At 49.1% G+C, this 27,500-nt stretch overlaps 1 protein-coding gene across 1 annotated transcript in view; it reads left to right on the top strand.

Moving 5' to 3' along the window:
- The window catches only part of LOC143749454 (kinesin light chain 1-like), a 36,085-nt gene that overhangs the window by 2,890 nt on the left and 5,695 nt on the right, over positions 1-27,500 (top strand). The window contains exons 2-7 of the mRNA XM_077241951.1: positions 13,835-14,102; positions 15,703-15,933; positions 19,396-19,474; positions 22,832-23,060; positions 23,144-23,231; positions 24,152-24,253. Of these exons, the coding sequence (XP_077098066.1) occupies positions 13,854-14,102; positions 15,703-15,933; positions 19,396-19,474; positions 22,832-23,060; positions 23,144-23,231; positions 24,152-24,253 (978 nt within the window). The 5' untranslated portion in view covers positions 13,835-13,853. The remainder of the gene's footprint in view (positions 1-13,834; positions 14,103-15,702; positions 15,934-19,395; positions 19,475-22,831; positions 23,061-23,143; positions 23,232-24,151; positions 24,254-27,500) is intronic.

The raw sequence follows: 27,500 nt of genomic DNA, 5'->3' as shown, positions 1-27,500 counted from the left end.
AACATAATACTACAAATACTACAAATTATGAGAATAAATAATTCTCACAGTTCTCTGACGAACACAACACCGCAGCTGAACTAACAACATATTTAATCCGTTTTAGCAAGTGCTTTATTTTGACTGTTTTTTAGTTTAAATTATTTATTTTTTAAATCATATTTTTAGTTAGTGTTTTATTAATATAATTGTTATATTGTAGGGATGCACGATATATCAACCACATATCGATATCGGCCGATACGTGGTTTTTTTTTGTTATCGTTATCGATCCGATATGAAATTCGGGCCGATTATCAAAGCCGATATAATCGATGATTGGCTTCAGTGGAGAGATGCGCTGTTCGTCATCGTGGGTCTGAATGACTGGAATCACTTTGAAAAAGATGGTATTTCAGTGCAACACAGATCTGTCATATAGGCTTCATAACATTATAATAAGAGCACGCCTGTAAAAGAGTTTTGTGCACTCGTCAGTGTTTCAGCATGTTGTGGCGTTAAAGAGCGTGTTAAAGAGCGCGTTAAAGAGCGCGTTAAAGAGCGTGTTAAAGAGCGCGTTAAAGAGCGTGTTAAAGAGCGCGTTAAAGAGCGCGTTAAAGAGCGCGTTAAAGAGCGCGTTAAAGAGCGCGTTAAAGAGCGCGTTAAAGAGCGCGTTAAAGAGCGCGTTGTGGCGTTAAAGAGCGCGTTAAAGAGCGCGTTGTGGCGTTAAAGAGCGCGTTAAAGGCTGCGTTAACGAGTGCGTTGTGGCGTTAAAGAGCGCCTTGTGGCGTTAAAGAGCGCGTTAAAGAGCGCGTTGTGGCGTTAACGAGTGCGTTGTGGCGTTAAAGAGCGCCTTGTGGCGTTAAAGAGCGCGTTAAAGAGCGCGTTGTGGCATTAAAGAGCGCGTTAAAGAGCGCCTTGTGGCGTTAAAGAGCGCCTCGTGGCGTTAAAGAGCGCGTTAAAGAGCGCGTTGTGGCGTTAAAGAGCACGTTCAAGAGCGCGTTGTGGCGTTAAAGAGCGCGTTAAAGAGCGCCTTGTGGCGTTAAAGAGCGCCTTGTGGCGTTAAAGAGCGCGTTAAAGAGCGCGTTGTGGCGTTAAAGAGCGCGTTAAAGAGCGCGTTGTGGCGTTAAAGAGCGCGTTAAAGAGCGCCATGTGGCTTTAAAGAGCGCCTTGTGGCGTTAAAGAGCGCGTTAAAGAGCGTGTTGTGCTGTTAAAGAGCGCGTTAAAGAGCGCGTTGTGGCGTTAAAGAGCGCGTTAAAGAGCGCCTTGTGGCGTTAAAGAGCGCGTTAAAGAGCGCGTTGTGGCGTTAAAGAGCGCGTTAAAGAGCGCGTTGTGGCGTTAAAGAGCGCGTTGTGGCGTTAAAGAGCGCGCTGTTGCGTTAAAGAGCACGTTAAAGAGCGCCTTGTGGCGTTAAAGAGCGCGTTAAAGAGCGCGTTGTGGCGTTAAAGAGCGCGCCGCGTTAACAAGTGCGTTGTGGCGTTAAAGAGCGCGCTGTTGCGTTAAAGAGCACGTTAAAGAGCGCGTTGTGGCGTTAAAGAGCGCGTTAAAGAGCGCCTTGTGGCGTTAAAGAGCACGTTAAAGAGCGCGTTGTGGCGTTAAAGAGCGCGTTGTGGCGTTAAAGAGCGTGTTAAAGACCGCGTTAAAGACCGCGTTAAAGAGCGCGTTGTGGCGTTAAAGAGCGCCTTAAAGACCGCGTTAACGAGCGCGTTGTGGCGTTAAAGAGCGCGCTGTGGCGTTAAAGAGCGTGTTGTGGGGTTAAAGAACGCGTTTAAAGAGCGCGTTGTGGCGTTAAAGAGCGCGTTAAAGAGCACGTTGTGGCGTTAAAGAGCGCATTAAAGCCCGCGTTAACGAGTGCGTTGTGGCGTTAAAGAGCGCGCTGTGGCGTTAAAGAGGGCGTTAAAGAGCGCCTTGTGGCGTTAAAGAGCGCCTTGTGGCGTTAAAGAGCGCGTTAAAGAGCGCGTTGTGGCGTTAAAGAGCGCGTTAAAGAGCGCGTTAAAGAGCGCGTTGTGGCGTTAAAGAACGGGTTATACAGCGCCTTTTGGTGTTAAAGAGCGCGTTGTGGCGTTAAAGAGCGTGTTAAAGAGCGCCTTGTGGCGTTAAAGAGGGCGTTAAAGAGCGCCTTGTGGCGTTAAAGAGCGCCTTGTGGCGTTAAAGAGCGCGTTAAAGAGCGCGTTGTGGCGTTAAAGAGCGCGCTGTGGCGTTAAAGAGGGCGTTAAAGAGCGCCTTGTGGCGTTAAAGAGCGCCTTGTGGCGTTAAAGAGCGCGTTAAAGAGCGCGTTGTGGCGTTAAAGAGCGCGTTAAAGAGCGCGTTAAAGAGCGCGTTGTGGCGTTAAAGAACGCGTTATAGAGCGCCTTTTGGTGTTAAAGAGCGCGTTGTGGCGTTAAAGAGCGTGTTAAAGACCGCGTTAAAGAGCGCTTTGTGGCGTTAAAGAGCGCGTTAAAGACCGCGTTAACGAGCGCGTTGTGGCGTTAAAGAGCGCGTTAAAGAGCGTGTTGTGGCGTTAAAGAGCGCATTAAAGAGCGCCTTGTGGCGTTAAAGAACGCGTTATAGAGCGCTTTGTGGTGTTAAAGAACGCGTTATAGAGCGCCTTGTGGTGTTAAAGAACGCGTTTAAAGAGCGCGTTGTGGCGTTAAAGAGCGCATTAAAGAGCGCCTTGTGGCGTTAAAGAACGCGTTATAGAGCGCTTTGTGGTGTTAAAGAACACGTTTAAAGAGCGCGTTGTGGCGTTAAAGAGCGCATTAAAGAGCGCCTTGTGGCGTTAAAGAACGCGTTATAGAGCGCTTTGTGGTGTTAAAGAACGCGTTATAGAGCGCCTTGTGGTGTTAAAGAACACGTTTAAAGAGCGCGTTGTGGCGTTAAAGAACACGTTTAAAGAGCGCGTTGTGGCGTTAAAGAGCGCATTAAAGAGCGCCTTGTGGCGTTAAAGAACGCGTTATAGAGCGCTTTGTGGTGTTAAAGAACGCGTTATAGAGCGCCTTGTGGTGTTAAAGAACGCGTTATAGAGCGCGTTGTGGCGTTAAAGAGCGCATTAAAGAGCGCGTTGTGGCGTTCAAGAGCGCATTAAAGAGCGCGTTGTGGCGTTCAAGAACGCGGTATAGAGCGCGTTGTGGCGTTAAAGAGCGCATTAAAGAGCGCGTTGTGGCGTTAAAGAACGCGTTATAGAGCGCCTTGTGGCGTTAAAGAAACGCGTTATAGAGCGCCTTGTGGTGTTAAAGAACGCGTTATAGAGCGCGTTGTGGCGTTAAAGAACGCATTAAAGAGCGCGTTGTGGCGTTAAAGAACGCGTTATAGAGCGCCTTGTGGCGTTAAAGAACGCGTTATAGAGCGCCTTGTGGCGTTAAAGAAACGCGTTATAGAGCGCCTTGTGGTGTTAAAGAAACGCGTTATAGAGCGCCTTGTGGTGTTAAAGAACGCGTTATAGAGCGCGTTGTGGCGTTAAAGAACGCGTTATAGAGCGCGTTGTGGCGTTAAAGAACGCGTTATAGAGCGCCTTGTGCCGTTAAAGAGCGCGTTATAGAGCGCGTTGTGGCGTTAAAGAACGGGTTATACAGCGCCTTTTGGTGTTAAAGAGCGCGTTGTGGCGTTAAAGAGCGTGTTAAAGAGCGCCTTGTGGCGTTAAAGAGCGCGTTAAAGAGCGCGTTGTGGCGTTAAAGAGCGCGTTAAAGAGCGCGTTAAAGAGCGCGTTGTGGCGTTAAAGAACGCGTTATAGAGCGCCTTTTGGTGTTAAAGAGCGCGTTGTGGCGTTAAGGAGCGTGTTAAAGACCGCGTTAAAGACCGCGTTAAAGAGCGCTTTGTGGCGTTAAAGAGCGCGTTAAAGACCGCGTTAACGAGCGCGTTGTGGCGTTAAAGAGCGCGTTAAAGAGCGTGTTGTGGGGTTAAAGAACACGTTTAAAGAGCGCGTTGTGGCATTAAAGAGCGCATTAAAGAGCGCCTTGTGGCGTTAAAGAACGCGTTATAGAGCGCTTTGTGGTGTTAAAGAACGCGTTATAGAGCGCCTTGTGGTGTTAAAGAACGCGTTTAAAGAGCGCGTTGTGGCGTTAAAGAGCGCATTAAAGAGCGCGTTGTGGCGTTCAAGAGCGCATTAAAGAGCGCGTTGTGGCGTTCAAGAACGCGGTATAGAGCGCGTTGTGGCGTTAAAGAGCGCATTAAAGAGCGCGTTGTGGCGTTAAAGAACGCGTTATAGAGCGCCTTGTGGCGTTAAAGAAACGCGTTATAGAGCGCCTTGTGGTGTTAAAGAACGCGTTATAGAGCGCGTTGTGGCGTTAAAGAACGCATTAAAGAGCGCGTTGTGGCGTTAAAGAACGCGTTATAGAGCGCCTTGTGGCGTTAAAGAACGCGTTATAGAGCGCCTTGTGGCGTTAAAGAACGCGTTATAGAGCGCCTTGTGGCGTTAAAGAAACGCGTTATAGAGCGCCTTGTGGTGTTAAAGAAACGCGTTATAGAGCGCCTTGTGGTGTTAAAGAACGCGTTATAGAGCGCGTTGTGGCGTTAAAGAACGCGTTATAGAGCGCCTTGTGCCGTTAAAGAGCGCGTTATAGAGCGCCTTGTGGCGTTAAAGAATGCGTTATAGAGCGCCTTGTGCCGTTAAAGAGCGCGTTATAGAGCGCCTTGTGGCGTTAAATAAACGCGTTATAGAGCGCCTTGTGGTGTTAAAGAGCGCATTAAAGAGCGCGTTGTGGCGTTAAAGAACGCGTTATAGAGCGCCTTGTGGCGTTAAAGGACGCGTTATAGAGCGCCTTGTGGCGTTAAAGAAACGCGTTATAGAGCGCCTTGTGGTGTTAAAGAAACGCGTTATAGAGCGCCTTGTGGTGTTAAAGAACGGCTGTCCAGGGACAATGTTCCCCCAGGGGAATGGTCCCTCCACCCTCAGACAGTTCAGCTGTTGTGGGACACCTTTGGCACAGCAGAAGTCGACCTCTTTGCGTCTCAAGACAACGCTCAGTGTCCAATATGCTTCACAAAGAACAAGGACGCGCTGGCCCATCACTGGCCCAGCCCCCCTCTCTATGCTTTCCCTCCGATCACGCTGTTACCACAGGTAATCAAGCGTATAAGGTAGAACGGTTCCTCTGTAATTCTAGTAGCTCCGTTCTGGCCGAACCAAGTTTGGTTTCCGGAGCTGATGCAGCTTCAGAGCTTGGCTCCATGGCCTGTCCTGTTGAGGAGAGATCTCCTCTCATAGGCCGGGGGTACGATTTGGCACCCACGACCCGAGCTTTGGGCTCTGCATGTGTGGGCCATCAACGGGTACCCGTCAGTCTCCCCGACGGAGTGTTAAACATGATTACGCAAGCTAGAGCGCCTTTTACTAGACGGCTTTGTGCTTCCAAGTGGTCAGTGTTCTCAGGTTGGTGCTCAGCTCGCAACCTGGATCCACAAGATTGTGGGGTGTCAGAGGTTCTCTCCTTCCTACAGGAGCTCTTGGATAAGGGTAGATCCCCATCCATGCTCAAGGTATATAGGTCCTTCTCAAAAAATTAGCATATTGTGATAAAGTTCATTATTTTCCATAATGTAATGATACAAATTAAACTTTCATATATTTTAGATTCATTGCACACCAACTGAAATATTTCAGTTCTTTTATTGTTTTAATCCTGATGATTTCGACATACAGCTCATGAAAACCCAAAATTCCTATCTCAAAAAATTAGCATATCATGAAAAGGGTCTCTAAACGAGCTATTAACCTAATCATCTCAAACAAATAATTAACTCTAAACACCTGCAAAAGATTCCTGAGGCTTTTAAAAACTCCCAGCCTGTTTCATTACTCAAAACCGCAATCATGGGTAAGACTGCCGACCTGACTGCTGTCCAGAAGGCCATCATTGACACCCTCAAGCAAGAGGGTAAGACACAGAAAGAAATGTCTGAACAAATAGGCTGTTCCCAGAGTGCTGTATCAAGGCACCTCAGTGGGAAGTCTGTGGGAAGGAAAAAGTGTGGCAAAAAATGCTGCACATAGAGTCTGCTGCACGCTGCACACCCGAAGCGCACGCGCTCAGAAAAGCGCTCGTTAGAACCGCGCATCAACACGTGAATGACTTCTTAGCACATGCAAATAATGAACTTATGTGAACTGCATTGTCCCGTTCCTTTGCGTTAACATTTGATGTGAATATACGTCGCGTTGTAGCCTATGCTGAGACGGAGGCGCCAGAACTGCAACTGATAGAATGCACGATACTACGACATTTCTTTAAAAGCAGATGGTGGATATATTTTAATCCACGATCCGTGATATCGCACAGCCCTAAGCTAGCGTAAGCTCATTATCATTTACATCCACTCACCACAGACAACATGAACACTGCACAGAGAGTTTGCACACACAAACCACTGTTATAACATAAAAGCAAGCAGCTGCGTGCATGGTTGGGCAAGATATGATTGAAGGATTTTGACTGAATGCGCGCAAAGTGCGCTCCCTTAATAATTCCTAAAAAGTTGACATCCGTTAATCGCGATCTCACATCTCTGTTAATATCAATTAAACTGACTGCACAATGAATCTTTCATAATATATACACTTTGTTTGTTACAATTAGAGGATTTGTCAGCATACAGAGCTCTGAACAAAAAGTCAGTTTTGAGCATAGAGGTTTTGACCAGTGAGGGGAGTCTATCTTAAATGCTTCTGATTGGCCTTTGCGTTGAAGAAATCAACACGTATGTCTGTGATTGGCTACATCGCTCAACGCTGCAAACGTGTTTTAAAAGGAAACTCTGCCCTGTAAATCATTTCTATTTTGTTTTAGTTCTTGTTGCTTTTCTGCAAAAATGTATTAGTTTTTAGATGTTTTATTCATAGATATTTCTAGTTTGCGGGAGTCCCGCGAATCGTTTTATTCTCCCTGCAACGCGCACACACACAGAGAGTGCATTGCCGCTCGCACTCGCCATCAAATCTAGTCCCGCGCCGCACTCTTTTGCATTGGGAGTGCACGTCTCTAGATCAAGGACCCGGCCCGAGGATAGTGACGGGAAATATCGGCCCGCAAGTTCGGGCTCGGCCAGAGAATAAGCTCTAGTTCCTTTACGACTGACATATCGATCTTGCCGAATCAGGTACTCAAGATGGCGGAAGACAAGTTTTAGAATTGAGTGACGTCAGTGAGGAGACGTTGGTGACATCATCTGATATTCATGTATTGCTGTGCTCAATTGGCCTGCCAACTCTCCTGACCTGAACCCCATAGAGAATCTGTGGGATATTGTGAAGAGAAAGTTGAGAGACGCAAGACCCAACACTCTGGATGAGCTTAAGGCCGCTATCGAAGCATCCTGGGCCTCCATAACACCTCAGCAGTGCCACAGGCTGATTGCCTCCATGCCACGCCGCATTGAAGCAGTCATTTCTGCAAAAGGATTCCCGACCAAGTATTGAGTGCATAACTGAACATAATTATTTGAAGGTTGACTTTTTTTGTATTAAAAACACTTATTTTATTGGTCGGATGAAATATGCTAATTTTTTGAGATAGGAATTTTGGGTTTTCATGAGCTGTATGCCAAAATCATCAGTATTAAAACAATAAAAGACCTGAAATATCATCATCATCATCATCAGTACTCCAGCTTGGTCTGCTTCGCATGCGCCCACTGCAGTGGTGGCTGAAAGCACGAGTGCCGTCTCGAGCTTGGGCCTCCGATCTGTTTCGCCTCAGGGTCAATCAGAAATGCGTCGCACCTGCAGCAAGTGTGTTTTAAATTAATAAAAATTATAAGGATCATTTTTGGCTTCAGTATTCTCGAGAAAAGAGGTTTTCCCTCTAAGGTTTTTTTTCCATAGCCAACTAGCTAGCTATTTATTAGTTATCTAACATTAAAAACATTTTTCTATTTAATGAGAAAGACATACGAACCTCAAAGTGTTAACCTGTCACCTCTGACCTTCAACAGCTGTCACAGCTCCTGGTGCAGATGGATGTGTTGTTGCAGGAACTGATATGCTATAGGCTACTCCTGACTGGTCGAAATCTCATGCTACTTAGGACAAATGTAATGTACAGAAGTAGCTGCACTGTTTAAATACAAAATTAAAGTTTTTGAACGAAAAGGTAAGTAAAGTCACTCTGATGACAATTTTTATGTGAAATGTGCATATTTACCCCCAATTGTCATGGTATGGGGAAAATTATTATTTTTATAAACTTGAAACCAATTTTATTGGATTCCTTGACCCCAAAAATTTACACTTTGACACCAAATTTGTCATTATAGCGATAACAGAAGCAAAGATATGGGCTCTAGAGTATTTTCGGCGTGTGTCTTAGGATAAATTGATTTGTATGACCCTAAGGTACTTCCATACCAAAGGAGACCTTTGCATCATGACTTGAAGTCAAAGGCCTATTTTTTGGGCTTAACCTCCCTACTACAATGTGAAATGGGGTCTTGCCGGTCTTGCCGGTCTTGCGCACCCAACGAGTCATTTTTGGCCACGCACCTTCGCGCTCGTGCGGACCATAGACAGTAAAAGAAACGGACGCGTCGAGTATAAACAAGGCTATAGCCTACTCCATGTCAGTGCGCGCTCTGATCGGTAAAGGGGCAGAGATTTCTCCCGAATCATCTCCAGAAACACCACCACTAACTCTGCCTCCGTTTCCCTCCTAAGCTGATATTAGTATTTAAACATTCTCTATGATAAAAAAAAATGTTTGTAATTTTTTTTTAATAACACGGTTTTGGCGGTTATAGAGTTCTAATGACGGTGTTCAACTATAACCGTCGGTCTCACGGTTATATAATAACCGTCACACCCCTTGTGGCGTTAAATAGCGTGTTAAAGAACGCATTGTGGCGTTAAATAGCGCGTTAAAGAACGCATTGTGGCGTTAAATAGCGCTTTAAAGAACGCATTGTGGCGTTAAATAGCGCGTTAAAGAACGCATTGTGGCGTTAAATAGCGCTTTAAAGAACGCATTGTGGCGTTAAATAGCGCTTTAAAGAACGCATTGTGGCGTTAAATAGCGCTTTAAAGAACGCATTGTGGCGTTAAATAGCGCTTTAAAGAACGCATTGTGGCGTTAAATAGCGCTTTAAAGAACGCATTGTGGCGTTAAATAGCGCTTTAAAGAACGCATTGTGGCGTTAAATAGCGTGTTAAAGAACGCATTGTGGCGTTAAATAGCGCTTTAAAGAACGCATTGTGGCGTTAAATAGCGTGTTAAAGAACGCATTGTGGCGTTAAATAGCGCGTTAAAGAACGCATTGTGGCGTTAAATAGCGCTTTAAAGAACGCATTGTGGCGTTAAATAGCGCGTTAAAGAACGCATTGTGGCGTTAAATAGCGCTTTAAAGAACGCATTGTGGCGTTAAATAGCGTGTTAAAGAACGCATTGTGGCGTTAAATAGCGCTTTAAAGAACGCATTGTGGCGTTAAATAGCGTGTTAAAGAACGCATTGTGGCGTTAAATAGCGCGTTAAAGAACGCATTGTGGCGTTAAATAGCGCTTTAAAGAACGCATTGTGGCGTTAAATAGCGTGTTAAAGAACGCATTGTGGCGTTAAATAGCGCTTTAAAGAACGCATTGTGGCGTTAAATAGCGTGTTAAAGAACGCATTGTGGCGTTAAATAGCGCGTTAAAGAACGCATTGTGGCGTTAAATAGCGCGTTAAAGAACGCATTGTGGCGTTAAATAGCGCGTTAAAGAACGCATTGTGGCGTTAAATAGCGCTTTAAAGAACGCATTGTGGCGTTAAATAGCGCTTTAAAGAACGCATTGTGGCGTTAAATAGCGCTTTAAAGAACGCATTGTGGCGTTAAATAGCGCTTTAAAGAACGCATTGTGGCGTTAAATAGCGTGTTAAAGAACGCATTGTGGCGTTAAATAGCGCTTTAAAGAACGCATTGTGGCGTTAAAAAGCGTGTTAAAGAACGCATTGTGGCGTTAAATAGCGCGTTAAAGAACGCATTGTGGCGTTAAATAGCGCTTTAAAGAACGCATTGTGGCGTTAAATAGCGCGTTAAAGAACGCATTGTGGCGTTAAATAGCGCGTTAAAGAACGCATTGTGGCGTTAAATAGCGCGTTAAAGAACGCATTGTGGCGTTAAATAGCGCTTTAAAGAACGCATTGTGGCGTTAAATAGCGCTTTAAAGAACGCATTGTGGCGTTAAATAGCGCTTTAAAGAACGCATTGTGGCGTTAAATAGCGCGTTAAAGAACGCATTGTGGCGTTAAATAGCGCGTTAAAGAACGCATTGTGGCGTTAAATAGCGCGTTAAAGAACGCATTGTGGCGTTAAATAGCGTGTTAAAGAACGCATTGTGGCGTTAAATAGCGTGTTAAAGAACGCATTGTGGCGTTAAATAGCGCTTTAAAGAACGCATTGTGGCGTTAAATAGCGCTTTAAAGAACGCATTGTGGCGTTAAATAGCGTGTTAAAGAACGCATTGTGGCGTTAAATAGCGCGTTAAAGAACGCATTGTGGCGTTAAATAGCGCTGTAAAGAACGCATTGTGGCGTTAAATAGCGTGTTAAAGAACGCATTGTGGCGTTAAATAGCGTGTTAAAGAACGCATTGTGGTGTTAAATAGCGCTGTAAAGAACGCGTTAAAGAGCGAGTTGTGGCGTTAATATAATTTTGCTTGAGCAATCGCAGCATTGTAAGTTGTAATATGTTTATTTTGTGTATATGATTAATCTCATATCATTAATCTCTTTATCTTCAGAGCGCAGCTCAAACAGCAATGCACATTAATAACTATAATTGGGACTGTAAATACACATGCCGTTATAATGAGAACACTGTTGTAATAAAACGTTGTGAATCCTCCGGGTTTAGTTGCCGTGTTTCAGTGTGTTATTGTGGGAATAGCGTGTCCAGAACAGCTGGGTTACCCAGTCAAGTTCGCATTCACCTCATTTTGTGCAGATTTGACTCGTGATATAAAGTTTATGTAAAAAAAATATCTGATTAATCTCACATATGTTGCGTAACAACCCGCTATAAAAGTTCTTCAGTTTCCCAGTGCTCGTTCTCGTTCTCTTCAGCGCGCGCTCTCAAACATGCAAAACATTAAAAGCTATGATTGGGACTGTGATATCATTATAATTGTATACACTAGGACTATTGTAATAAAAAGTTGTAAATTCTTCGGGTTTAGTTGCATTCTTCAGCAACCGTTGCGTTGATTAACCCGCTATAAAAGCGCTTCAGTTTAACGCTCGTTCTCTGCACGCGCGCTCACACAGCAATGATGTCATTTGAAACAAGCCTGATATTAAAGATGTTTACTATTACTGTAATATAAAAAAAAATAGTTGCAGTCAAAAACAGCAATATGGTTTGATTAAAATTATTTCCGTTTTATTTATCTATTGCACATGCATTTTGCTTCTTTATATGCAGCGCAATGTTATCCAGTGATTTGTTTGCATTATTTAGGTATTTTATTTGTATCTACATTTTTTGTTGTGCAATATATTTTTTGGTAACACTTTACAATAAGGTCTAATTTTTAATGCATTAACTAACATGAACTAACAGAGAGCAATAGCATTTGTTAATGTTAGTTAATAAAATATTTGTGTTGATATAGTTCACAGTGCATTATAGCCTAATGTTAATAGATGCAAATTTGGATCTTAGAAAATGTTGAGCTTAACATTAACCAAGATTAATAAATGGTGTAAAGTTATACATTGTTGATGCATGTTAACTAATGCTGACAAAATGAAACCTTATTATAAAAAGTGTTACCATTTTTAATAAATAAAGTTGGCCATAGGAGTGTAAAATACATTTTAAAAGTTAAGGAATCTAACACTGGTTATAGGCTACTATAATGTATATATGTTTGATTTATGTTGAAGTGCTTTTAATGGCGAGCCTTTTGTTCTTTGTATTCAGGTTATTAAAGTATATCAAAATTTGAATTTAGATTTATCGGCCAATATATCGGTTATCGGCTTTCAAATGTACAGAGTTATCGGTATCGGCCAAAATGTTGATATCGGTGCGTCCCTAATTAACTGCTTTTATTTTATTTTTATTTATTTTTTTAATGTAAAAATATATTTATAGTATTTTACTTTTGATTGTTTCTATTTAGATTATTTTTATTCAGCAGAGAGAGAGAGAGAGAGAGAGAGAGAGAGTGTGTGTGTGTGTGTGTGTGTGTGTTTCAGCTAAATCCTCCCCCAACTGTCTGTCAGTCTCTGTGAGGGTGGGGCTGATGATGCTCTCACACACACACACACACACACACACACACACACACACACACACACACACACACACACGCACGCACGCACGCTCGCTCTCTCTCTCTCTCTCTGCTGTGTTCTGATGGGTGTCGGCCATCGCTCGCTTCAGTCGTGTGTGTTCTTCTGTTTCCTGTGTGTGTCACTGAGACTGGAGTTGTTTCATCATCATTGGTGCTGACGGTGAGATCAACACACACACACACACACACACACACACACACACACACACACACACACACACACACACACACACACACACACACACACACACACACATATGATGTGTTCGGTGTGTTATATCTTCCAGGCTGTTTGGATGCTTTTCAGTCAGTGTTCTGTGTGTTTTGGCATCTGTGGTTCAGTTTAATGTCCGTGTTTCTTTTTGTTTTGTGTGTGTGTGTGTGTGTGTGTGTGTGTGTGTGTGTGTGTGTGTGTGTGTGTGTGTGTGTGTGTGTGTGTGTGTGTGTGTGAGATAAAAAAAAAAGTGAGTTTGTGTTTAAAACAAGAACAAATATCTGCCAATGGAGTCAGAAAAATAATCTTGTTTTCCTTTGAATTAAGTTTATTTTTCTGACTCCATTGGCAGATATTTGTTCTTGTTTTAAACACAAACTCACTCCATTTTAACACATTTTTCAGTAAACTTTTTTGTTGCAGTGCAGGTAAACAAATAATATATTTAATCTTTTTTAGTATCTTTCTGTTAATTATCTCTGCATGAACTCATGAACCCCAGTTTGTGAAACGCTGAACTACACGAAGAATCATTATTATTAATAATATCATTGTGTATTTATGTGTGTTAATCTTTTTGTTAAGTGTGTTGGGTTCGTCTGCGGCTCTCATTGGCTCTCTGGACTCTGCCGCTTCCTCCTGATCGTTTGGTCGTGTTGTTTTGTGAGGAAACCTCAGTGTGATGAACATCTCAGTCCGTCTTTATGTCCTTCATCATGATAACGATGATGACATCAGTCATGGAGTGTGTTGTACGCCTGTACTGTCTCTGAACCTCCACGCATCCTAGTGTGTGTGTGTGTGTGTGTGTGTGATGAATGTGGAGGACTGCATGGAGAATACAGATGTTATCTAGGGAAATTACAGTGCCACGGGCTCTCCGTGTTTGCACTGAGGCTCGGGTTCACGTTCGTCGCTTGATCTCGCCTCTAATGCGATGAGCTGATCTACACTAACTAGTGATGCACTGACATTTAAAACATTTTTTAATTAATTTTTGGTTTTGGCTGAAACTGTTCTGGAGGGACGAAATCATTGACAAAAACGGTGATCTTTTCTGTCATGGTGTGTTTTGACTGTCAGTGTTTATTTCAGTGGATAAACTCCGCCCTCTTCTGAACGGAGGCGGAGCTGCAGCTCATTTGCATTTAAAGGTACACACAAACGGCATATTTTTGCTCACACCCAAAAAGGGGCAAATTTGACAAGCTATAATAAATTATCTGGGGGGATTTTGAGCTGAAATTTCACAGACACATTTTTGGGACACCATAGATTTATATTACATCTGGTGAAAAGGGGCATAATACTTCACCTTTAATATGGCGTGACAGATCCTCGGTTTCTGTGAACATCACTACCTCTAACCTTCATCATGGTCTCTGTTTACCTGTGTCCTCAGGCCGCCGCTCTGACAGATCATGTCTGCGATCCTGTACCCTCGAGATGAGAAGCTGGAGAAGTTATCTCAGGAGGAGATCATCTCCAACACCAAGCTGGTGATCCAGGGCCTGGAGGCGCTGAAGAATGAGCACAACTCAATCCTGCACAGTCTCCTGGAGACCATCAAGTGCCTGAAGAAGGACGAGGAGGCCAACGTGGTGCACGAGAAGTCCAGCCTGCTGCGCAAGTCTGTGGAGATGATCGAGCTGGGGCTGGGAGAGGCACAGGTGAGGACAGGGGCTGGGAGAGGCACAGGTGAGGACAGGGGCTGGGAGAGGCACAGGTGAGGGCAGGGGTCAGGGGCTGAGAGAGGCACAGGTGAGGGCAGGGGTCAGGGGCGGGGAGAGGCACAGGTGAGGACAGGGGCTGGGAGAGGCACAGGTGAGGACAGGGGCTGGGAGAGGCACAGGTGAGGGCAGGGGTCAGGGGCTGGGAGAGGCACAGGTGAGGACAGGGGCTGGGAGAGGCACAGGTGAGGGCAGGGGTCAGGGGCTGGGAGAGGCACAGGTGAGGGCAGGGGTCAGGGGCTGGGAGAGGCACAGGTGAGGACAGGGGCTGGGAGAGGCACAGGTGAGGGCAGGGGTCAGGGGCTGGGAGAGGCACAGGTGAGGACAGGGGCTGGGAGAGGCACAGGTGAGGGCAGGGGTCAGGGGCTGGGAGAGGCACAGGTGAGGGCAGGGGTCAGGGGCTGGGAGAGGCACAGGTGAGGACAGGGGCTGGGAGAGGCACAGGTGAGGGTAGGGGCTGGGAGAGGCACAGGTGAGGGCAGGGGTCAGGGGCTGGGAGAGGCACAGGTGAGGACAGGGGCTGGGAGAGGCACAGGTGAGGGCAGGGGCTGGGAGAGGCACAGGTGAGGGCAGGGGTCAGGGGCTGGGAGAGGCACAGGTGAGGACAGGGGCTGGGAGAGGCACATGTGAGGGCAGGGGCTGGGAGAGGCACAGGTGAGGCGCAGGGGTCAGGGGCTGGGAGAGGCACAGGTGAGGACAGGGGCTGGGAGAGGCACATGTGAGGGCAGGGGCTGGGAGAGGGACAGGTGAGGCGCAGGGGTCAGGGGCTGGGAGAGGCACAGGTGAGGCGCAGGGGTCAGGGGGTGGGAGAGGCACAGGTGAGGCGCAGGGGTCAGGGGCTGGGAGAGGCACAGGTGAGGCGCAGGGGTCAGGGGCTGGGAGAGGGACAGGTGAGGCGCAGAGGGCAGGGGTCAGGGGCTGGGAGAGGCACAGGTGAGGGCAGGGGCTGGGTGAGGCACAGGTGAGGGCAGGGGCTGGGAGAGGCACAGGTGAGGGCAGGGGTCAGGGGCTGGGAGAGGCACAGGTGAGGGCAGGGGTCAGGGGCTGGGAGAGGCACAGGTGAGGCGCAGGGGTCAGGGGCTGGGAGAGGCACAGGTGAGGGGCAGGGGTCAGGGGCTGGGAGAGGCACAGGTGAGGGGCAGGGGTCAGGGGCTGGGAGAGGCACAGGTGAGGGGCAGGGGTCAGGGCTGGGAGAGGCACAGGTGAGGCACAGGGGTCAGGGGCTGGGAGAGGCACAGGTGAGGTCAGGGGAACCTGACAAGTACAAAAAAAACTATTTTGTACCGGTATCAATTAGACTGTTGAATGAATTAGTGAAGTCTATTTATTTTTATGTGTATGCTGTGTATGACTATTTTGTGTAATTTGCTGGCTATGGAGTCCATTACAAATTTCCCTATCAGAGACAATAAAGTATACTTAATTTAATTTCATATGTCAGTCACATGAACCGAATCCCGTTTCATATTGACTTCAGAGAGTGGACCAGTGTGTGTCCCAGTGCGTGTTCTGGCTGAATGAAGTGTGCTCCTGTGTCCAGGTGATGATGGCTCTGTCAAACCACCTGACCGCGGTGGAGTCTGAGAAGCAGAAACTGCGAGCTCAGGTGCGCCGGCTCTGCCAGGAGAACCAGTGGCTTCGGGACGAGCTGGCCAACACTCAGCAGAAGCTGCAGAAGAGTGAGCAGAGCGTGGCACAGCTGGAGGAGGAGAAGAAACACCTGGAGTTCATGAACCAGCTCAAGAAGTACGATGAGGACGTGTCTCCCTCGGTGAGATGGTGCATTACTGACCATCGTTGGGGAAGTTACTTTGAAAAGTAGTGCATTACAATATTGCGTTACTTGCTTAAAAAGTAACTAAATGCGAAAACTAAACTACATTTTTTCCAACCTGGGCTGGGCTTGTCTTTTAATAACATAAAAGTTATATTTTTGGGCAAATGTAAAGACCCTTTCACACCAAAAGTGAAATAAGTCTCAGGCTGATGGAAATGCAGATTCACTCCTGTACAGTACAGGAGAGCACAGTACAGTAGAGTACAGTACAGTAGAGTACAGCACAGTACAGTAGAGTACAGCACAGTACAGTAGAGTACAGCACAGTACAGTAGAGTACAGCAGAGTAGAGTAGAGTACAGCAGAGTAGAGTACAGCACAGTACAGTAGAGTACGGTACAGTAGAGTACGGTACAGTACAGTAGAGTACAGTACAGTAGAGTACAGTAGAGTACAGTACAGTAGAGTACAGTAGAGTACAGTACAGTAGAGTACAGCACAGTACAGTAGAGTACAGCAGAGTAGAGTACAGCACAGTACAGTAGAGTACAGTAGAGTACAACACAGTACAGTAGAGTACAGCAGAGTAGAGTACAGTAGAGTACAGCACAGTACAGTAGAGTACAGCTGAGTAGAGTACAGTAGAGTAAAGTACAGTAGTAGAGCACAGTAGAGGTAGCGTAAAGTACAGTAGAGTACAGTAAGGGTAGAGTAGAGGTAGAGTACAGCAGAGTACAGTACAGTAGAGGTAGAGTACAGTACAGTAGAGTACAGTAGAGGTAAGGTACAGTAGAGTAGAGGTTGAGTACAGTTGAGCTAGAGTACACTACAGTAGAGTGCAGCAGAGTAGAGTGCAGCAGAGTAGAGTGCAGCAGAGTAGAGTGCAGCAGAGTAGAGTAGAGTGCAGTAGAGTAGAGTAGAGTGCAGTAGAGTAAAGTAGAGTGCAGTAGAGTAGAGTGCAGCAGAGTAGAGTAGAGTGCAGTAGAGTAGAGTAGAGTGCAGTAGAGTAGAGTAGAGTGCAGTAGAGTACAGTAGAGTGCAGCAGATTAGAGTGCAGCAGAGTAGAGTAGAGTACAGTAGAGTACAGAAGAGTGGAGCGCAGCAGAGTACAGTAGAGGTAGAATACAGTACAGTAGAGGTAAGGTACAGTAGAGTAGAGGTAGAGTACAGTAGAGTAGAGGTTGAGTACAGTTGAGCTAGAGTCCAGTACAGTAGAGTGCAGTAGAGTAGAGTGCAGTAGAGTAGAGTGCAGTAGAGTAGAGTGCAGCAGAGTAGAGTGCAGCAAAGTAGAGTGCAGCAGAGTAGAGTGCAGCAGAGTAGAGTGCAGCAGAGTAGAGTGCAGCAGAGTAGAGTGCAGCAGAGTAGAGTGCAGCAGAGTAGAGTGCAGCAGAGTAGAGTGCAGCAGAGTAGAGTGCAGCAGAGTAGAGTGCAGCAGAGTAGAGTGCAGCAGAGTAGAGTGCAGCAGAGTAGAGTGCAGCAGAGTAGAGTGCAGCAGAGTAGAGTAGAGTGCAGCAGAGTAGAGTAGAGTGCAGCAGAGTAGAGTAGAGTGCAGCAGAGTAGAGTAGAGTGCAGCAGAGTAGAGTAGAGTGCAGTAGAGTAGAGTGCAGCAGAGTAGAGTAGAGTGCAGCAGAGTAGAGTAGAGTGCAGCAGAGTAGAGTCGAGTGCAGCAGAGTAGAGTAGAGTGCAGTAGAGTAGAGTGCAGCAGAGTAGAGTGCAGCAGAGTAGAGTAGAGTGCAGCAGAGTAGAGTGCAGCAGAGTAGAGTGCAGCAGAGTAGAGTGCAGCAGAGTAGAGTGCAGTAGAGTGCAGCAGAGTAGAGTACAGTAGAGTACAGCAGAGTGGAGCGCAGTAGAGCGCAGCAGAGTAGAGTACAGTAGAGTGCAGCAGAGTAGAGTGCAGCAGAGTACAGTAGAGGTAGAGTACAGTACAGTAGAGGTAAGGTACAGTAGAGTAGAGGTAGAGTACAGTAGAGTGCAGCAGAGTAGAGCGCAGCAGAGTACAGTAGAGGTAGAATACAGTACAGTTGAGGTAAGGTACAGTAGAGTAGAGGTAGAGTACAGTAGAGTAGAGGTTGAGTACAGTTGAGCTAGAGTCCAGTACAGTAGAGTACAGCAGAGTAGAGTGCAGTAGAGTAGAGTGCAGTAGAGTAGAGTGCAGTAGAGTAGAGTGCAGCAGAGTAGAGTGCAGCAGAGTAGAGTGCAGCAGAGTAGAGTGCAGCAGAGTAGAGTGCAGCAGATTGCAGCAGAGTAGAGTAGAGTGCAGCAGAGTAGAGTAGAGTGCAGCAGAGTAGAGTGCAGCAGAGTAGAGTACAGTAGAGTGCAGCAGAGTAGAGTGCAGTAGAGTACAGTTGAGGTAAGGTGCAGTAGAGTAGAGGTAGAGTACAGTAGAGTAGAGGTTGAGTACAGTTGAGCTAGAGTAGAGTGCAGTAGAGTAGAGTGCAGCAGAGTAGAGTGCAGCAGAGTAGAGTGCAGCAGAGTAGAGTGCAGCAGAGTAGAGTGCAGCAGAGTAGAGTGCAGCAGAGTAGAGTGCAGCAGAGTAGAGTAGAGTGCAGCAGAGTCGAGTGCAGCAGAGTCGAGTGCAGCAGAGTCGAGTGCATCAGAGTAGAGTAGAGTGCATCAGAGTAGAGTAGAGTGCAGCAGAGTAGAGTAGAGTGCAGCAGAGTAGAGTAGAGTGCAGCAGAGTAGAGTAGAGTGCAGCAGAGTAGAGTGCAGCAGAGTACAGTAGAGTGGAGTACAGTAGAGTACATTTATTTTGAGGAATATTGAATCTTTGTGTGCAAGTGAGATTAATAAATGCACGCTCACATTTGGACTACAACTACAATAAGCATCTTGTTGCACACACACACACACACACACACACACACACACACACACACACACACACACACAGACACAGACACACACACACACACACACACACACAGGAGAGCTGTCAGTCAATACATGGGAAAACAAAGTAACTTGTGTTACTTTTTTGAAAAAGTAAGTCAGATATTTTGTTGTAAATTGAAAAAGTAATGTGTTACTTTACTAGTTACTTAAAAAAGTAATCTGATTACATAACTCAAGTTACTTGTAATGAGTTCAACACAACACTGTTACTGACTCTCATTACTCAGTCCTAGGGCTGCCCTAGACTAAAGATTTTTCTAGTCGACTAGTAGTCGTTCATTTAAGCCATTAGTCGATTAATCAGGCGTTTATATTAATTATCCATAAATCATAAGAATGGACCTTTAATTGCCTATATAAAATACATAGCTTAATCAGCACTCAAATGCACACATAAAGCTTGCTATAACGCACAGGCAAATATAATGATAATGATAACGTGAAAAAAACAGGCGGAGACTGTCTAAACATTTTAATAATTTATTGATAATGTTTTTGGCAGCGGACATTAAGATCTAGCAAAAAAATTGCATTTTTATCAATAACATAAAGTGCTGTGTGCAGGAGGAGAAGGACGGTGAGCCGCCCAAGGACTCTCTGGACGATCTCTTCCCCAACGATGAGGAGGAACACTCTCAAGGAAGTACGTGAACCCTCACACACCAGCACTCGTGTCCCCTCACACACACCAGCACTCGTGTCCCCTCACACACACCAGCACTCGTGTCCCCTCACACACACCAGCACTCGTGTCCCCTCACACACACCAGCGCTCGTGTCCCCTCACACACACCAGCACTCGTGTCCCCTCACACACACCAGCACTCGTGTCCCCTCACACACACCAGCACTCGTGTCCCCTCACACACACCAGCGCTCGTGTCCCCTCACACACACCAGCACTCGTGTCCCCTCACACACACCAGCGCTCGTGTCCCCTCACACACACCAGCACTCGTGTCCCGTCACACACACCAGCACTCGTGTCCCCTCACACACACCAGCACTCGTGTCCCCTCACACACACCAGCACTCGTGTCCCCTCACACACACCAGCGCTCGTGTCCCCTCACACACACCAGGACTCGTGTCCCCTCACACACACCAGGACTCGTGTCCCCTCACACACACCAGCACTCGTGTCCCCTCACACACACCAGCACTCGTGTCCCCTCACACACACCAGCGCTCGTGTCCCCTCACACACACCAGCGCTCGTGTCCCCTCACACACACCAGGACTCGTGTCCCCTCACACACACCAGGACTCGTGTCCCCTCACACACACCAGGACTCGTGTCCCCTCACACACACCAGGACTCGTGTCCCGTCACACACACCAGCACTCGAGTCCCCTCACACACACCAGCACTCGTGTCCCCTCACACACACCAGCGCTCGTGTCCCCTCACACACACCAGCGCTCGTGTCCCCTCACACACACCAGCACTCGTGTCCCCTCACACACACCAGCGCTCGTGTCCCCTCACTCACACCAGGACTCGTGTCCCCTCACACACACCAGCGCTCGTGTCCCCTCACACACACCAGCGCTCGTGTCCCCTCACACACACCAGCGCTCGTGTCCCCTCACACACACCAGCGCTCGTGTCCCCTCACACACACCAGCGCTCGTGTCCCCTCACACACACCAGCGCTCGTGTCCCCTCACACACACCAGCGCTCGTGTCCCCTCACACACACCAGCGCTCGTGTCCCCTCACACACACCAGGACTCGTGTCCCCTCACACACACCAGGACTCGTGTCCCCTCACACACACCAGGACTCGTGTCCCCTCACACACACCAGGACTCGTGTCCCGTCACACACACCAGCACTCGTGTCCCCTCACACACACCAGCGCTCGTGTCCCCTCACACACACCAGCGCTCGTGTCCCCTCACACACACCAGCGCTCGTGTCCCCTCACACACACCAGCGCTCGTGTCCCCTCACACACACCAGCGCTCGTGTCCCCTCACTCACACCAGGACTCGTGTCCCCTCACACACACCAGCGCTCGTGTCCCCTCACACACACCAGCGCTCGTGTCCCCTCACACACACCAGCGCTCGTGTCCCCTCACTCACACCAGGACTCGTGTCCCCTCACACACACCAGCGCTCGTGTCCCCTCACACACACCAGCGCTCGTGTCCCCTCACACACACCAGGACTCGTGTCCCCTCACACACACCAGCGCTCGTGTCCCCTCACACACACCAGCGCTCGTGTCCCCTCACACACACCAGCGCTCGTGTCCCCTCACACACACCAGCGCTCGTGTCCCCTCACACACACCAGCGCTCGTGTCCCCTCACACACACCAGCGCTCGTGTCCCCTCACACACACCAGCGCTCGTGTCCCCTCACACACACCAGCGCTCGTGTCCCCTCACACACACCAGGACTCGTGTCCCCTCACACACACCAGGACTCGTGTCCCCTCACACACACCAGGACTCGTGTCCCCTCACACACACCAGCGCTCGTGTCCCCTCACACACACCAGCGCTCGTGTCCCCTCACACACACCAGCGCTCGTGTCCCCTCACACACACCAGCGCTCGTGTCCCCTCACACACACCAGCGCTCGTGTCCCCTCACACACACCAGCGCTCGTGTCCCCTCACACACACCAGCGCTCGTGTCCCCTCACACACACCAGCGCTCGTGTCCCCTCACACACACCAGCGCTCGTGTCCCCTCACACACACCAGCGCTCGTGTCCCCTCACACACACCAGCGTCGTGTCCCCTCACACACACCAGCACTCGTGTCCCCTCACACACACCAGCACTCGTGTCCCCCTCACACACACCAGCACTCGTGTCCCCTCACACACACCAGCGCTCGTGTCCCCCTCACACACACCAGCGCTCGTGTCCCGTTAGGGTTAAGGTTAACCTCTGTAGGGTTACGCCTGTGACCCCTGACCTCTGTACGCCTGTGACCCCAGACCTCTGTAAACCTGTGACCCCTGACCTCTGTATGCTTGTGACCCCTGACCTCTGTAAGCATGCGACCCCTGACCTCTGTACGCCTGTGACCCCAGACCTCTCTGAGCCTGTGACCCCGACCTCTGTAAGCCTGTGACCCCTGACCTCTGGGTGCCTGTGACCCCTGATCTCTGTAAGCTTGTGACCCCAGACCTCTGTAAACCTGTGACCCCTGACCTCTGTACGCCTGTGACCCCTGACCTCTGTACGCCTGTGACCCCTGACCTCTGTAAGCCTGTGACCCCTGACCTCTGGACGCCTGTGACCCCTGATCTCTGTAAGCTTGTGACCCCAGACCTCTGTAAACCCGTGACCCCTGACCTCTGTACGCCTGTGACCCCAGACTTCCGTGAGCCTGTGACCCCTGACCTCTGTAAACCTGTGACCCCTGACCTCTGTACGCCTGTGACCCCTGACCTCTGTAAGCATGTGACACCAGACTTCTGTAAACCTGTGACCCCTGACTTCTGTACGCCTGTGACCCCTGATCTCTGTAAGCTTGTGACCCCAGACCTGTGTAAACCTGTGACCCCTGACCTCTGTACGCCTCTGAGCCCTAACCTCTGTACGCCTCTGAGCCCTGACCTCTGTACGCCTCTGACCCCTGACCTCTGTACGCCCCCGATCTCTGTAAGCTTGTGACCCCAGACCTCTGTAAACCTGTGACCCCTGACCTCTGTACGCCTGTGACCCCAGACTTCCGTGAGCCTGTGACCCCTGACCTCTGTAAACTTGTGACCCCTGACCTCTGGATGCCTGTGACCCCTGATCTCTGTAAGCTTGTGACCCCAGACCTCTGTAAACCTGTGACCCCTGACCTCTGTACGCCTGTGACCCCTGACCTCTGTACGCCTGTGACCCCTGACCTCTGTACGCCTGTGAGCCCTGACCTCTGTACGCCTGTGAGCCCTGACCTCTGTAAGCCTGTGACCCCTGACCTCTGTAAGCCTGTGACACCAGACCTCTGTAAGCCTGTGACCCCTGACCTCTGACCTCTGCAGGTCAGCACCAGCACAACAGTGCCGCGGTGGCAGCCGCGCAGCAGGGTGGGTACGAGATCCCGGCGCGGCTCCGGACCCTCCACAACCTGGTGATCCAGTACGCGTCTCAGGGCCGCTACGAGGTGGCGGTGCCGCTCTGCAAACAGGCTCTGGAGGACCTGGAGAAAACCTCGGGACACGACCACCCCGACGTGGCCACCATGCTCAACATCCTGGCGCTGGTGTACAGGTGAGAGGCCCGGGCCGAGAACCCGTGTCAGAAACGCATCACAACCGTGTCTGATGACATCATCCTCTGTGTGTGTGTCCCAGGGATCAGAATAAGTATAAAGAGGCTGCGCACCTGCTGAACGACGCGCTCTCCATCAGAGAGAAGACACTCGGGAGAGACCATCCCGCTGTAAGTCTTATATTGCTCCTCTTAGACGCCACGTTTATCTGTCTTTTGTGTGTAATGTTACTGTTTGAAAAAGTTTTCTATATTCAATTTAATTTTACATTTATTTGTATAGCGCTTTTCACAACACACATCGTTTCAAAGCAGCTTTACAGAAAATGCACTAGTCCACATTACAGTTAACAGTGAACTGTTATCAGAGGAGACTAAGTTATGCATTTCATGCATTCTATTCTATGTACAAAATCACAGCGAAAAAGGTATTAATTTAAACAATGTAATAATTAAATGCAGAAACAATGAGCTCATTGAAGTAATGCTTATTATTTAGAAAAATGTAGCATTGGTCTATGTTGATTCAGAGTTTGCATCATCTGAAGTCTAGATATATCAGTATATCAGTGTCAGTGTTTCTGAACACCTGAAACGCCTCCATTGTATCTTGAGTTTCTTCTGGGAACGAACACGTCACAATATTCCTCATTATAATAATTAATATCCAGAATAAAGGGATGGGGCCTGGTTGAGTTAGTTAGTAGTGTGTTAAACTGGCGGTTATGGTAAGGGGCGGGGCATTTCCCAAACACACTCGAAACGCTGAACCAATCACAACACACTGATCCAGCCGACCAATCAGAGTACAGTGTGCTTTTCAGGAGGAGGGGCTTCATAGAAACAGGAAGTAAACAGAGCGTTACTGACAGACTGGGAAGAGAGGAGCCGCAACAATGGAGAATATGAGGAAAATAATCAACATTCAAGCAGGAAAACCTGTTCTAGTAAAGCCTGAAACAAAATGGGCATAATAGGTCCCCTTTAACAATTATTTAATTGCAAATGTATCAGGGATGGGCAACTTATCCCTGATATAGATATAAGTGTAAGCGTGTGGTCAGGTGTTGATCTGTGTGTGTGTGTTTAAGGTCGCAGCCACTCTGAATAATCTGGCTGTGCTGTACGGGAAGAGAGGCAAGTATAAGGAGGCCGAACCGCTGTGTAAACGAGCCCTGGAGATCCGAGAGAAGGTACACACATCACTCCTCCACGCTCACAGACACATCACTCCTCCACGCTCACACACACATCACTCCTCCACGCTCACACACACATCACTCCTCCACGCTCACACTCCTCCACGTTCACACACACACATCACTCCTCCACGCTCACACACATCACTCCTCCACGCTCTCACTCCTCCACGCTCACACACACATCACTCCTCCACGCTCACACACACATCACTCCTCCACGCTCACACTCCTCCACGCTCTCACTCCTCCACGCTCTCACTCCTCCACGCTCACACACACATCACTCCTCCACGCTCACACTCCTCCACGTTCACACACACACATCACTCCTCCACGCTCACACACATCACTCCTCCACGCTCTCACTCCTCCACGCTCACACACACATCACTCCTCCACGCTCACACACACATCACTCCTCCACGCTCTCACTCCTCCACGCTCTCACTCCTCCACGCTCTCACTCCTCCACGCTCACACACACATCACTCCTCCACGCTCACACACACATCACTCCTCCTCGCTCACACTCCTCCACGCTCACACACATCACTCCTCCATGCTCACACACATCACTCCTCCACGCTCACACACATCACTCCTCCATGCTCACACACACATCACTCCTCCACGCTCTCACTCCTCCACGCTCACACACACATCACTCCTCCACGCTCTCACTCCTCCACGCTCACACACATCACTCCTCCACGCTCACACACACACATCACTCCTACACGCTCTCACTCCTCCACGCTCTCACTCCTCCACGCTCACACACATCACTCCTCCACGCTCACACACACATCACTCCTACACTCTCTCACTCCTCAACGCTCTCACTCCTCCACGCTCACGCACACATCACTCCTCCACGCTCACACACACATCACTCCTCCACGCTCTCACTCCTCCACGCTCTCACTCCTCCACGCTCTCACTCCTCCACGGTCTCACTCCTCCACGCTCTCACTCCTCCACGCTCACACACATCACTCCTCCACGCTCACACACATCACTCCTCCACGCTCACACACACATCACTCCTCCACGCTCTCACTCCTCCACGCTCTCACTCCTCCACGCTCACACACATCACTCCTCCACTCTCTCACTCCTCCACGCTCACACACATAACTCCTCCACGCTCACACACATCAATCCTCCACGCTCACACTCCTCCATGCTCACACACATCACTCCTCCACGCTCACACTCCTCCACGCTCTCACTCCTCAACGCTCTCACTCCTCAACGCTCACACACATCACTCCTCCACGCTCACACTCCTACACGCTCTCACTCCTCAACGCTCTCACTCCTCCACGCTCACACACATCACTCCTCCACGCTCACACTCCTCCACGCTCACGCACACATCACTCCTCCACGCTCACACTCCTCCACGCTCTCACTCCTCCACGCTCACACACACATCACTCCTCCACGCTCACACACACATCACTCCTCCACGCTCTACCTCCTCCACGCTCTCACTCCTCCACGCTCACACTGCTCCACGCTCACACACACATCACTCCTCCACGCTCACACTGCTCCACGCTCACACACACATCACTCCTCCACACTCACACACACATCACTCCTCCACGCTCTACCTCCTCCACGCTCTCACTCCTCCACGCTCACACTGCTCCACGCTCACACACACATCACTCCTCCACGCTCTCACTCCTCCACGCTCACACACACATCACTCCTCCACGCTCACACACACATCACTCCTCCACGCTCACACATACATCACTCCTCCACGCTCTACCTCCTCCACGCTCTCACTCCTCCACGCTCACACTGCTCCACGCTCACACACACATCACTCCTCCACGCTCACACTGCTCCACGCTCACACACACATCACTCCTCCACGCTCATACTCCTCCACGCTCACACACACATCACTCCTCCACGCTCCACGCTCACACACATCACTCCTCCACGCTCACACACATCACTCCTCCACGCTGACACACACATCACTCCTCCACGCTCACACTCCTCCACGCTCACACACACATCACTCCTGCACGCTCACACACATCACTCATCCACGCTCTCACTCCTCCACGCTCACACACACATCACGCACACACACATCACTCCTCCACGCTCACACACACATCACTCCTCCACGCTCACACACACATCACTCCTCCACGCTCACACACACATCACTCACACACACATCACTCCTACACGCTCTCACTCCTCAACGCTCTCACTCCTCCACGCTCACACACATCACTCCTCCACGCTCACACTCCTCCACGCTCACGCACACATCACTCCTCCACGCTCACACTCCTCCACGCTCTCACTCCTCCACGCTCACACACACATCACTCCTCCACGCTCACACATACATCACTCCTCCACGCTCACACTCCTCCACGCTCACACTCCTCCACGCTCTCACTCCTCCACGCTCACACTGCTCCACGCTCACACACACATCACTCCTCCACGCTCATACTCCTCCACGCTCACACACACATCACTCCTCCACGCTCCACGCTCACACACATCACTCCTCCACGCTCACACACATCACTCCTCCACGCTGACACACACATCACTCCTCCACGCTCCACGCTCACACACATCACTCCTCCACGCTCACACACATCACTCCTCACACACACATCACTCCTCCACGCTCACACTCCTCCACGCTCACACACACATCACTCCTCCACGCTCACACACATCACTCATCCACGCTCTCACTCCTCCACGCTCACACACACATCACGCACACACACATCACTCCTCCACGCTCACACACACATCACTCCTCCACGCTCACACACATCACTCATCCACGCTCTCACTCCTCCACGCTCACACACACATCACGCACACACACATCACTCCTCCACGCTCACACACACATCACTCCTCCACGCTCACACACACATCACTCCTCCACGCTCACACACACATCACTCCTCCACGCTCACACACACATCACTCCTCCACGCTCACACACACATCACTCACACACACATCACTCCTCCACGCTCACACACACATCACTCACACACACATCACTCCTCCACGGTCACACACACATCACTCCTCCACGCTCACACACATCTCACACACATCACTCCTCCACGCTCACACACACATCACTCCTCCACACTCACACACACATCACTCCTCCACGCTCACACACACATCACTCCTCCACGCTCACACACATCACTCCTCCACA

Source organism: Siphateles boraxobius, unplaced genomic scaffold (genome assembly GCF_051911475.1).
Source record: "Siphateles boraxobius isolate OS27281-9 unplaced genomic scaffold, OSU_SipBor_1 249, whole genome shotgun sequence".
In the NCBI taxonomy this organism is placed as follows: Eukaryota; Metazoa; Chordata; class Actinopteri; order Cypriniformes; family Leuciscidae; genus Siphateles; species Siphateles boraxobius.
The sequence above is the reverse complement of the archived record's forward strand: the minus strand, read 5'-3'. Positions and strand labels throughout refer to the sequence as shown.